Below are 13177 nucleotides of genomic sequence, written 5' to 3'. Positions count from 1 at the left end.
CTTTGAAAATATGCCTCCAAGTGTCCTAGAGTGGCTAAGAGGGATACAGTAAATAGCTTTTTATCATTGCCTCCAAAAACTGCTTTCAAAATGGAATAAACATATTTAATCTGATGACCAGATTAAGACAAGAACTGTTTCCATCTGAATAATACAATATAGTTTGCTTCTGGAAATGGCCACCAAGCATCCAGGGGGTGAGTTACAAGCTACAGGTACCAATTGTAAGAGAAAGAAACATGTGATGTGTCTTAGTGACAAAATAGGTGTCTTAGATAAGCTTCATTCCAGCATGTCTGTTTCTGCCTTTGGCCACAAGCTAAATTTTAATGAATCAACAATCTGATCCATCCAGCAAAAAAAGGAAGAGATTCAGTGGTCTGTTCGTGAAGCAGAACCAGAAAGTTCAAAAACTACATCTGTGCTTCGTGATGAGTCAGTAGAAAAGGTGGAAAAGTGGTTAAATTTGTGGATTATGCAAATGGTTGATTAAAAAAAAGCACTGTGGACAGCATTGCTGTGAGGATGAAACCAAACAGATTTATAAACACATCACCCAGGGTCAGGAAAGCGTGAAACACTTTTCTGCTAGTTCTGGCTGTCTTGTGTTGGGGTCTGCACCCACCTTAGCCAAACCCCAACTGGTTACTGCTAGAACACCCAGGTTCTTCGATTTGTTTCTTACGCTAATACACTAATAAAACAAATAGTACTTACTCACTCAGAAGTGAAATAAAAAGAAAAGTTTATTCTGGAAACAAGTAAATTGTAGCTCAAGCAGAGCCTTATAGCAAGTCTGAAATACAGAAAAGAAATTATTAGACTTCCTTGGGTCCACTCCAGTTCACTGCCCTGGAAACAAGGAAGCCCAACCTACATAGATTTCCCTCATTTTTATACAATTGATTTAGTACATGTTATACAATAATCCGGAAACTAATTGCCATCTTAGCACATCCCACTAACCAATCATCTACTTTCCTAATCCAACACATCTGACTTCTGTTCTATCAATTATCAGTTCATACCCTAATTCCTAGATAGCAGTTACACCAATCCACCTGATCTGAGTCACAAAGCCATCTTCACCCACCTACTAGTAACTTCTCTCCCACTATACTTTCTGTCACAAATTCCAAGCCCACCTCCTCAGGCTACTTCAGCAGTCTTTTTATATCATATATCCAACCTATATAGCAGCTGACCTTGTGGTTAAGCTAGCAGACTGTTCCCAACTTCCCCTTTTCACTATCCAGATACAATGTGGTGTCAAACTGTATGAAACACAGGAAGTCTTGACCCAAGAATTAATACAAATCAAAATATCCATTAATGTTATCTTAATTACATTGGACCATTCTATATGCATGTACTTATCTTCTAAAACCTTGTAACAAAATTCACAATCAATAATTTCTTAAGCTGCCTGGTACAGTATCTTGCCCATGACACAACCTTAACACTGGTCAGCAAAAATATAGAAAAAATAGGGTTTTTTTCCATTCTCGTGACACACTCTCTCCCCCAGATCTTGTATAACTGTCTCTCAGCCACTCACATCTGTCTCAGTAAAAAGGTCCACTTCCCCTTCTCCCATTTCTTGCACAACAAATCACAGTAAATGTATAAACATGTTTTGGGGTCCATTTAGTTAGAAGGAGTTTAGGTCACATGGGTGTCCTTGCACAATTTCAAAAGGTCTGATCTAGCTAGCAAGGCTTGAAATCAGCACACAGAATAATTAGGGGGATGAAATAAATCTTACAGGTAACCCTTGTTTTATTATCCAGAGGAGTGCTCTCAAAATACAAACATTAGGGGTCCTGAGCCCCCCATGTTCCCCACATCTCCTCCTCTCTCTAGCAAAAAAAACCATAACAGTTCCGTTCTTCCGTAATGGGGCATGGTGGGGGGGAGAAGGACAGGGTGTGAGGAGAGAGAAAGGACCAGCCAACAAGGGTAGGAAAAAAGTGGGTCATTGAGAAGAACATCAGAGAATGGTGAGACGATATCAAACAAAGGTACCAGGTTGGGCTTCATCATAGATGAACAAATCTTATAGGCAATCTGGGTTTATATCCTAAAACTAACTATAAATATACTTGGAATCAAAAAGTTCAAAAAGAAAAGAAACGTATACTGGCTGTTGACCTTCTTCATCAGGATACTTAAGACCATTGTATGGCTGTACAACTAAGATTATGGGGACAACAAAAAGAAGTTAGGTGTTCAATAAACCATCGTGAATGCCGAGAATGGACTGTACATCCAAATTTAAATCAAAATTTACTTGGAGGGGAGGGATCTACCATCCTTGACGACTGCACAAAAGTCTGGGCTAAACCAAGAAATTACAGAAGACGACGTATATAGAGTGATACAACAAGGATCTTTGTTCAAGGCTCCGGGACCAGACGGCTTTCGATATGAATTTTATAAAATACTGGGTCCTCAGATAGTGCCCTCTCTGACAGCCCTTTACAATAAATTTGTGGAGAAGGGAGAGTTATCGGATACACTAAGAGCAGCTCAGATGGTAGTGCTGCTGAAGCCAGGCCGGGACCCGATACAGCCATCGGTCCTATAGACCGATCTCTCTACTAAACGTGGAAGCCAAGATGTTCGCTAAAATTCTGGCCAACAGATTGGCAGTGATATTACCGTCTTTGGTGGAGGAGAGCAAGGCTGTCCATTGTCGCCTTTGCTATTTGTCTTAATTATAGACCCCCTGATGAGAGGAATAATGTCAAACCCAGATATTACGGGGGTGGCGGTGGGTAGACAAGAGTTTAAGATCTTAGCTTTTGCTGATGACCTTCTAGTCCACCTGACAGATCCTGAGAGATCTTTACCAGCTTTGATGGATAGCATCGCTGAATTTGGGGATTTCTTGGGATTTAAGTTAAACCTAGATAAATCTCTGGCTTTACCAACGATTCCCTCGATGCGGCAAAGATGGGTAGGACCGTTTCCCTTGAAGTGGGCCTCAAGATTTTTTAGATATCTGGGCATTAAACTCCCCTATAAGACTTTCCTGATCCACGATCTCAATGTCTCACATCTGTTGGAGCACAGCGAGCAGAGTATGTCCCGGTGGATGTCACTCCCAATCTCTTTGAGTGGCCGAATTCAGTTATTCCGTATGATTTTATTTCCCAAATGGTTATATACCTTACAAATATTACCGATCAGACTTTTGAAGAAAAATATCAAGGCTTTGAATAGGTTGATCTCCAAATTTTGCTGGCAGGGGAAGAAACCAAGAACTTTGTTTAGACATTGACGGGGACATGGCAACAAGGAGGTTTGGGCCTACCAGACATACAAACATATAACTGGGCCTGCTTACTACGACATCTGGGAGATTGGGTATTGGGGGAACAAATTTATACACCTATACACATGGAACAAGCAGTGCTGGGCAAATGGAGTATCTTTTCAGTGATTCACTGCCCTACTGTGAAAATCCCGGTAGAATTGAGAGGGAATGTTTTGGTGAAGACCATCAGGGCAGCATGGATATACCTGGTGACCTTGCTTGAAGGGAACCCACAACAATCAGATCAAATACCCTTGGTTGGAAATAGGGAGTTTCTTCCAGGCAATGATAACATGTTTTTTAAACGTTGGGAGCAAACCGGGATACGGTATGTTAAAGACCTGTTGGATGTCGAGGGATGATTACAGACATGGGAGGTGTTGTTGGCTTTGGAGAAAGTAGAACATAGGGATAGTAACATAGTAGATGACGGCAGAAAAAGACCTGCACGGTCCATCCAGTCTGCCCAACAGATTAAACTCATATGTGTTGCTTTTTGTGTATATCTTACCTTGATTTGTACCAGTCCTTTTCATGGCACAGACCGTATAAGTCTGCCCAGCACTATCCTCGCTTCCCAAAAAAATTCAAAGCGGTTTACGTATATTCAGGTACTTATTTTGTACCAGGGGCAATGGAGGGTTAAGTGACTTGCCCAGAGTCACAAGGAGCTGCAGTGGGAATTGAACTCAGTTCCCCAGGATCAAAGTCCACTGCACTAACCACTAGGGTACTCCTCCACTCATTCCACCAATAAGAGCCAACCTCATCTGTTCGCATATAGGCAAGTGCAACATTATATTAACAATTTTGATAAAGGAAATCTGCAATTCTCCATCAGACAGAAGATACTAGATTTCTATGAACCTACCCATGACCGGGGAATATCGGTATCTAATTTAAAGGTAGCATTAGATGCGATACAGCCAAAGCAAGATAAAAGTGAACTGCAAACCAGGTGGAGCCGGGAGTTGGGCCTACCGGCCGCGTCATTGGATATGGTTCGGTTGATGGGACGAATCCCATCAGGCTCGGTTAGCGCAGAGCTCTGGGAATGTAATTTCTGGGTGCTGCATAGAGCATATTTCACACAAGAGCGACTCTTTAAAGTGGGAGGGGTAGACTCCCTGACTTGTCCAAAATGTATGATGGGTATAAATTCCTTTCTAAATGCATTTTGGGAATGCACACACACTCAGGCTTTCTGGAACGAGGTGACAGCATACTTGGAGGGTTTAGGAGGTAGACCTTTGAACAGATCAGCAACAGGGTTTCTGTTAGATAAATATGAGGATTTGGGGCCCCAAGATAAGCATTTTAAAATGTTGATTCGGAAGGCAGGAATGCTGGGGAAATGGATAGTGCTGGGTGTATGGACCAGCGACCAAGCTCCATCATATTGGCAATGGAGGAATAGGCTGCATGGCTTGCTTCTGTTGGAATTACAGTATGCACGTTTGACGTTTAAACTACGGAAATTGTTCCTGGAAGTATGGGATAAATATATCCAATCCCTGCCCCACAGAGCCCGCAGCCTTGTGTTGAACTCCTTTTCAGGATGAAGACGGAGATAATACTATGGATATAATACAACTTCAGAGGTCTGGGATTAACACGCCCTGGGGGCGAGTCGAGACTGTTCGTGCGCCTAGGACGCACAGAGTCTAGGAGGTGAAAAGGGGGGGAGGAGAAAGGTGGGGGGGAGGGGGGCAAAGAGGAGGCTTGATTTATGATAAAGGATAATGAAAGTGTTGTCTACAAAACTGACAAGAGTTTAACGGCCAATTAGACGGACCGGTAACAAGGCAACAAAGAACACAAAAAAGAGGGGGGACTGGGGGGGGAAGGGGGGGCTCAAAGGGTAGAGACATCCTGGAATACAAGGGGGAGGGAAGGAGGGGAGGGGGGAAAAGGAAAAACCTATTGATGACTGTTTAGTGCATGATAATGTATGAACAACATTTGTACCACTACACATTTGGATATTGTATGGTTTGTTCTGTTTTATTACCTTCATCAATAAAATTGTTGAAACATAAGTGGGAGCCAGTGTAGTTTTTCTCATAGGGGTTTAGCGCTTTCATATTTTGTTTTTCCGAATATGAGTCTGGCTGCAGTGTTCTGGGCTGTCTGAAGTTTCTTGATTATTTGTTCTTTGCAGCCAGCATAGAGTGTGTTGCAATAGGCTAGATGGCTGAGCACCATTGACTGTACTAGGTTATGGAAGACGGTTTTTGGGAAGAAAGGTCTTACTCTTTTTAATTTCCACATTGAGTGAAACATCTTCTTGGTTGTGTTTTTTGCATGATTCTCAAGTGTGAGGTGTCGATCAATAGTGACTCCAAGAATTTTTAGGGAGTTTGAAATTGGAAGGTTCAGATTTGGTGTGTTAATGGTGGTGAATTTGTGTTGTATTGAGAGGTGAGTACTAGGCATTGGGTTTTTTCTGCATTAAGTTTCAGCTTAAATGCATCCGCCCATGAATGCATGATATGGAGGCTTTGGTTAATGTCATTGGAAATTTCCTTTAAATCTTGTTTGAATGGGATGTAGATCGTTACATCGTCTGCATATATGTATGGGTTGAGGTTTTGGTTTGATAGTAGTTTGGCTAAGGGTATCATCATTAAGTTGAATAGAGTCGGTGAGAGGGGGGATCCCTATGAGACTCCGCATTCAGGTAGCCATGTGGTTGAAGTAGTCGAGTTAGATGTCACTTGGTATGATCATGTGGTTAGGAAACCCTTAAACCAATTGAGAACGTTACCTCCAATTCTGAAGTACTCAAGGATATGTAGTAATATTCCATGATTAACCATGTCGAAAGCGCTTGACATGTTGAATTGTAGGAGTAGTATGTTTTTTCCAGTTGCAATCGTTTGTTTGAATTTAGTCATAAGTGTAGTTAGTACTGTTTCAGTACTATGGTTAGACCTAAATCCTGACTGGGATTCGTGGAGTATTGAGAATTTATTTAAATAGTTAGTGAGTTGTTTGGTCACCATTCCTTCCGTTAGTTTGGTTAATAAGGGAATGGATGCTACTGGTCTGTAGTTGGTTAGTTCACTGGCGTTTTTCTTTGGGTCTTTGGGTATGTGGGTGAGTAGAATGTTTCCTTTCTCCTTCGGGAAGATTCCATTTTGTAACATGTAATTCAGGTGTTTCGTTATGTCTATTATAAATTGTTGGGGAGCAGATGTCATAAGGTTGTTTGGACATATGTCTAGTTTGCAATGAGATTTGGCAAATCTTTTGAGCGTTTGAGAGATGATATCCTCTGATAGTGCTTCGAAGTTAGTCCGTGTTCTGTCTGCTGGGTATATGCCAGGGTCTGGGTCTAGACAGTCAAGGAGTTCAGCATAGTCAATACTACTGGCAGGTATCTTAAGTCGCAATTGTACGATTTTCTCATTGAAGTATTTCGCGAGATTGTCTGCTCCTGGTGTGTATTTGCTGTTAGTTGTGATTGGTGTAATATCTATTGGTTTATTCACAAGCTGGAAGAGTTTATGTGTGTCCTTGTAGTTTGGTCCAATTACAGATTTGTAATATAGTCTTTTAGTTTGTCTTATGGTATATTTGTATTTCCTTTGGAGTTGTTTCCAGGTGTTAAGTGTGGGTTCATCTTTCTTTTTATTCCATGCACGTTCTAACCTTCTGATTTGTGTTTTAAGTTTTTTCAGTTCTTCATTGAACCATGGTATTGAATTCTTTCTGTGTGAGGTTCTAGTTTGGGTTGGAGCAATATTGTCTAATATGGATCTGCATCTCTCATCCCATTCTAGGAGGAATTGGTTTGTATCTGTTTTTATTGTCCATCCGTTATAGTAGATCTGTTGCCAGAATATTACTGGGTCTATTTTTCCTCTCATGATATAGGTTTTTCGTTCTAGTTTGTTCGTTGAGTTTTTCGTTCGCCATTGGAGGGAAATGTTTGCTTTGTAGTGGTCAGACCACAGTGCGGGTGTCCATTTTGTGTCTGTTAGTGTAAGGTTTGAATTGAGATCGAATTTGTATGTGACGATGTCTAGTGTGTGTCCTTTGATGTGAGTTGGTTCCGTGTTTGTCCTGTGAAGATCCCATAGTTGTAGGAACTCTTATTCCTAATTCTAACATTTCTTTAACCTGTTTAATAATTTCTACTACTACTACTACTACTACTTAACATTTCTAGAGCGCTACTAGGGTTACGCAGCGCTGTACAAATTAACAAATAAGGACGGTCCCTGCTCAGAAGAGCTTACAATCTAAAGGACGAAATGTCAAGTTGGGGTAGTTGAGATTTCCTGAGAAGAGGTGTAGTGATTAGGTGCCGAAGGCGACATTGAAGAGGTGGGCTTTGAGCAATGATTTGAACATGGGTAGGGAGGGGGCCCAGCGTATGGGCTCAGGGAGTTTGTTCCAAGCATGGGGTGAGGCGAGGCAGAAAGGGCGAAGCCTAGAGTTGGCGGTGGTGGAGAAGGGTACTGAAAGGAGGGATTTGTCTTGAGAGCGGAGGTTACGGACGTAAGGGGAGATGAGGGTAGAGAGGTAAGGAGGGGCTGCAGATCGAGTGCATTTGTAGGTGAGTAGGAGAAGCTTGAACTGTATTCGGTATCTGATCGGAAGCCAGTGAAGTGACTTGAGGAGAGGGGTGATATGAGTATATCGGTTAAGGCAGAAGATAAGACGTGCGGCAGAGTTCTGAATGGACTGAAGGGGGGATAGATGGCTAAGTGGGAGGCCGGTGAGGAGTAGGTTGCAGTAGTCAAGGCGAGAGGTAATGAGAGAGTGGATGAGAGTTCGGGTGGTGTGCTTGGAGAGGAAGGGGCGAATTTTGCTAATGTTATAGAGGAAGAAGCGACAGGTCTTGGCTATCTGCTGGATATGCGCAGAGAAGGAGAGGGAGGAGTCGAAGATGACACCGAGGTTGCGGGCAGATGAGACGGGGTATCCTCACTGGTATCCGGTAGGGCCGTTGCCTGACTCTTTTCCCTGGCTCAGTAAGAATGTTGTGGGTGAATATATGTGTTTCCCCGGGCCTAGGATTTAGGACATGCGGGAACTCCTCTAGTAAGCGCTCTACCAACCTCCTCTGCTCAGGCCTTAGGTCCTTCCCAATCACTGGTCGCCCTACCTCTAGTACCTCACTCACCTGGGGTCCCAACTCTTCCTCCAGGGTTACTGTCAGCCCCTTCCGTTCTATCCATGGACGCAGAACGCTTATATGGTAGGTCTGTACCCTCCCATTCTCATGTTTCACTCTATATGACCAAGGACCCACCTTACCTATGATTTCACAGGGTCCCTTCCACTGGGAGGAGAATTTATGAGGATCTGAGGGCATGTTTGAAAATATAAGTGAGATTAAATAAAAATGCCACCAAGAATAAAGAATGACAAGGAGGATGCAGCAGCTCATATTTGCTTTGTTTTGAGAGTACAAGGATGATGGCTGAGTGGGGGAAGGGAAACAGATTAACCTAATTGGCTTCAATGTTTTGACGTCATCCCATGTCCTGAGTCAAATCTATGAGGCAGGAAAGTGACAATATCCAATAGCAGAGCTCCTATCATAGAAAAATTGATTGACTGAAGAACCAGCAAATGAGGGTTAGAGGTAGGTGCAGGAGCAGCCAATGAGGGTTAGACCTGGGTGTGTGAGGAGCCAATGAGGGTTAGCAGTGGGTGTGTGAGGAGCCAATGAGGGTTAGAGGTGGGTGTGTGAGGAACCAAAGAGGGTTACCGGTGGGTGTGTGAGGAGCCAATGAGGGTTAGAGCTGGGTGTGTGAGGAGCCAATGATGGTTAGTGGGTGGGTGTGTGATAAGCTAATGAGAAGTGTTTGCTCATGTTTATTAATATGTCTTTTCTCCACAGTAAATGTGACTCTGGATCCTGAAACTACTTATCCTTATCTCCTCCTGTCTGAAGATGGGAAAAGTGTCAGATGGGGAAACACAAGACAGAATGTGCCGGACACTCCTGAGAGATTTGATTATGAGCCCTGTGTGCTGGGGAGTGAGGGCTTCACCTCAGGGAGACGTTACTGGGAGGTGGAGGTGGGGGGTGACTGAAGAACCAGCAAATGAGGATTAGAGGCAGGTGCAGCCAATGAAGGTTAGAGGCAGAGCTGGGTGTATGAGGAGCCAATGAGGGTTAGCAGTGGGTGTGTGATAAGCTAATGAGAAGTGTTTGCTCATGTATATTAATATCTCTCCTCTCTGCAGTAAATGTGACTCTGGATCCTGAAACTGCTGGTCCTGATCTCGTCCTGGCTGAAGATGGGAAAATTGTCAGTTGGAGAAACACAAGACAGAGAGTGCGGGACACTCCTCAGAGATTTGATAAGGATCCCTCTGTGTTGGGGAGTGAGGGCTTCGCCTCAGGGAGACATTACTGGGAGGTGGAGGTGGGGGGTGATCATTTCTGTGAATTGGGAGTGTGTAAAGACTCTGTGAGGAGGAAGGGGGAGATCACACTGTCACCTGGGGAAGGATTCTGGACAGTGAGGCTGTGGAATAAACAGGAATTCTGGGCCCTCACCTCCCCTGGGACCTATCTCCCCCTGAGTGAGATCCCCCGGGCAGTGGGGATTCTGCTGGACTATGAGGCAGGAAAGGTCTCGTTTTATGATGCAGATAAGAAATCTCATCTCTTCACCTTCACGGACGCCTTCACAGGGAAACTCCGACCTTTCTTCATGAATTTTTCTGAATTTCCTCTGAGAATCCGCCAGGTACCAGCCTGGGATTAAACAGCAGGACTCAGGATTTACATTCCCAGAGTCTCTGCTTGACAATATGTGGGAGGCAGGGTTGGTGGTTGGGAGGCGGGACTAGTGCTGGGCAGACTTATACAGTCTGTGCCAGAGCTGGTGGTGGGAGGTGGGACTGGTAGTTGGGAGGCGGGGATAGTGCTGGCCAGACTTATATGGTCTGTGCCCTGAAGAGAGTAGCACATTTGAATTTATCTTGTTGGGCAGACTGGATGGACCGTGTAGGTCTTTTTCTGCCGTCATCTACTATGTTACTATGTAAGTTGCTTGAAAGATTACAACCAGTGCTATATATGTCTTTGGTATGGGAAGAACTCTTCAGTCAGGGTGAGCTTGAACAACATTCAAATTAAAGAGAACAGGTTTGAAGGGAGGTGTGCAAGTGAGACTGGGGAGAAATAAAAAAAATAAATAGTGTAATTGTTAAAATCTGTAAGTGGTTCAAAGTTGTTTTTTTTTTTTTTTTTTTTTTGGGGGGGGGGGGGGGGTTCTGAGCATCATATACACCGAGAGGAGGTCATGACTGCAATGTTGTGTGCATAATTATCAGGTAACCTGGGATAGCTACAGCTAAAAGCCATTTCATTGGCTGATGGTTTCAACAGTAGTTTCAAAAGAGGAAGTTTAGCTGACATGTTGAAGAGCTGGTAAGTGAAAATCTGATTGCTTTATTTTGTGTTTGCTTTTATATATGTAACCAGTTGTAGAAATTGGTTTGATTTGATTACCTTACTGCTGGGAGAGCAGGGGGGTTGGCTGGAGGTGTCCTGGGTTGCCAGGGAGATATTTAACTAGGATGAATTCCTGCACATGAGCAATTCATACCAAGGAGACCTGCACTGACACCTGAAATTTTAAAAGTGCTAAAAATAAGTTTTAAAAGTATTTGCATTAAATCTAATTGCAGAATTCAGGTGCTGGGAGTCTGTACTTGGTTGTCATATGCTCAGATTTGTTTAAATCATATGCAACTTAGTCCGTTTTTGGAAGGTTCTCATTTGCATATTTATGGGTAAACATTGATGGAAATATTTACAGCCTTAATGTTAGGGCATGGGTCTGATCAAAAATGTGAAGTTTGATCCAAAAATGAAGGGTTTATCTAGTGTTTTTGACTAAAAATTCCCATTAGAGTGTCTGTATGTTAATCTGCATTCAAATAGAGCTCTCTGATTGGATGATCAGCTCCTGTTAGAAATCTGCCTGGGAACAGAGTGAGAGCAACTAGTTTTGCCTTTTGTAAGATGTCTTGAATATTCTTTTTGAAGGTTATGTATATGGTAACATCGTCAGCATATATGAATGGTTTGAATCCTGCTGTTTCTAGTCTGTTACCTAGTGGTGACATCGTTACATTAAACAGTATGGGCAGTGGAGAACCCTGAGGGACGCCACAATCCGGTGACCAAGGAGAGGATAAGGTTCCTTTCATTTTCACTTTGTAAGATCTTGATTTCAGGAATTCTTGAAACCATTTGTGGACTGTGCCACATATACCAAAGCTGTCTACTATGTTTAATTGAATATTTATTTATTTTATTTATTTGCCGCATTTGTATCCCACATTTTCCCACCTATTTGCAGGTTCAATGTAGCTTACATTATGTTGTAATATCAAATATCATTAACAGAATAAGAAGTTCAGTATATTGTTACAATTAAGTTGTGAAGAGTATCAGGTAAATTAGGGTAAGTAAATACATTACATATAAGTGAGATAAGAGTAAGTAATTAGATAAAACATAACATATAAGTGAGATCAGGATAAGATATAATGTTCAATAAAGATAATGTGATTGAGGTAATCAAATTAAAAAGACATCAGTATTGGTTGGTTCTGGTTTAGTTTAGGAGTCAAGTCGTTATGAAGGATTCTTTTTGTATGTCTTTTTGAACAAGTTCGTCTTCAGTAACTTCCGGAAGGTTGCCAAGTCATGTGTTGTTTTTATTGTATTTGGTAGTTCATTCCATAATTGCGTGCAGAGGTAGGAGAAGCTAGATGTATGTATTGATTTGTATTTCAGTCCTCTGCAGTTGGGATAGTGGAGATTTAAGAAGGTGCGCGATTAACTTTTTGTTTTTCTTGCTGGCAAGTCTATTAGGTCTGACATGTATGATGGGGCTTCTCCATGAATGATTTCATGAGCTAAGGTGCAGATTTTGAATGCAATTCGTTCTTTTAATGGGAGCCAATCTACCTTTTCTCTCAGGGGTTTGGCACTTTCATATTTCGCCTTTCCAAATATGAGTCTGGCTGCGGTGTTTTGGGCAGTCTGTATGTAGTTTCTTGATGATTTGTACTTTGCACCCTGCATAGATGGAATTACAATAGTCCAAATGGCTCAGTACCAATGATTGCACCAGCTTGCGGAATACCTCCCTTGGGAAGAAAGGTTTCACTCTTTTAAGCTTCCACATTGCATAGAACATTTTCTTTGTAACATTTTTCACATGGCTATCTAGGGTAAGATTTCGATCAATTGTAACACCCAGAAGTTTCAGGGTGTTCACAACAGGAAGAGTGTGACTTGGTATATTTATATTGGTATAGTTGGTTTTATTATACTGCGATGAAAGGATGAGGCATTGTGTCTTTTCTGTATTAAGATTAAGCTGGAATGCATCCGCCCATGAGTTCATTAATTGGAAGCTGTGATTGATTTTATCTGCAATTTCTGATATGTCATTTTTAAATGAAATATATATCGTAACATTGTCAGCATAAATATATGAGTTTAGACCTTGGTTGGATAGTGATCTAGCCAGTGGTAACATCATTAAGTTAAAGAAAATTGGTGAAAGCGGTGATCCCTGAGGTACTCCACATACAGGTCTCCATGGTGATGATATGATCGATTTAAATATCACCTAATATTTATTTATTTATTTGCATTTGTATCCCACATTTTCCCACCTATTTGCGGGCTCAGTGTGGCTTACAATACTTTGAGAATGATGGAAGTACAATTGGTTACAGTACGATTATGGATTACATTATGATGAGTTATAAAAGACAGAGTAAATTCAAGATATCATTTGGGAATAGAACATCAGAAGACGATTATGGATTATATTATGATGAGTTATAGAAGGAGTTAATATG

The 13177-nt window shown here is 42.0% G+C and overlaps 1 protein-coding gene across 1 annotated transcript in view; it reads left to right on the top strand.

Moving 5' to 3' along the window:
* Positions 1–10083, top strand: part of LOC115468203 — a 116219-nt gene extending 106136 nt beyond the window's left edge. Inside the window, exon 20 of the mRNA XM_030199740.1 lies at positions 9527–10083. Within this exon, the coding sequence (XP_030055600.1) occupies positions 9527–10053 (527 nt within the window). The 3' untranslated portion in view covers positions 10054–10083. The remainder of the gene's footprint in view (positions 1–9526) is intronic.
* Positions 10084–13177: the final 3094 nt, after the last annotated feature.

This window comes from Microcaecilia unicolor, chromosome 4 (assembly GCF_901765095.1).
Source record: "Microcaecilia unicolor chromosome 4, aMicUni1.1, whole genome shotgun sequence".
Taxonomy (NCBI): domain Eukaryota; kingdom Metazoa; phylum Chordata; class Amphibia; order Gymnophiona; family Siphonopidae; genus Microcaecilia; species Microcaecilia unicolor.
Note: the sequence above shows the minus strand (reverse complement) of the source record. Positions and strands in the feature narration are given on the sequence as shown.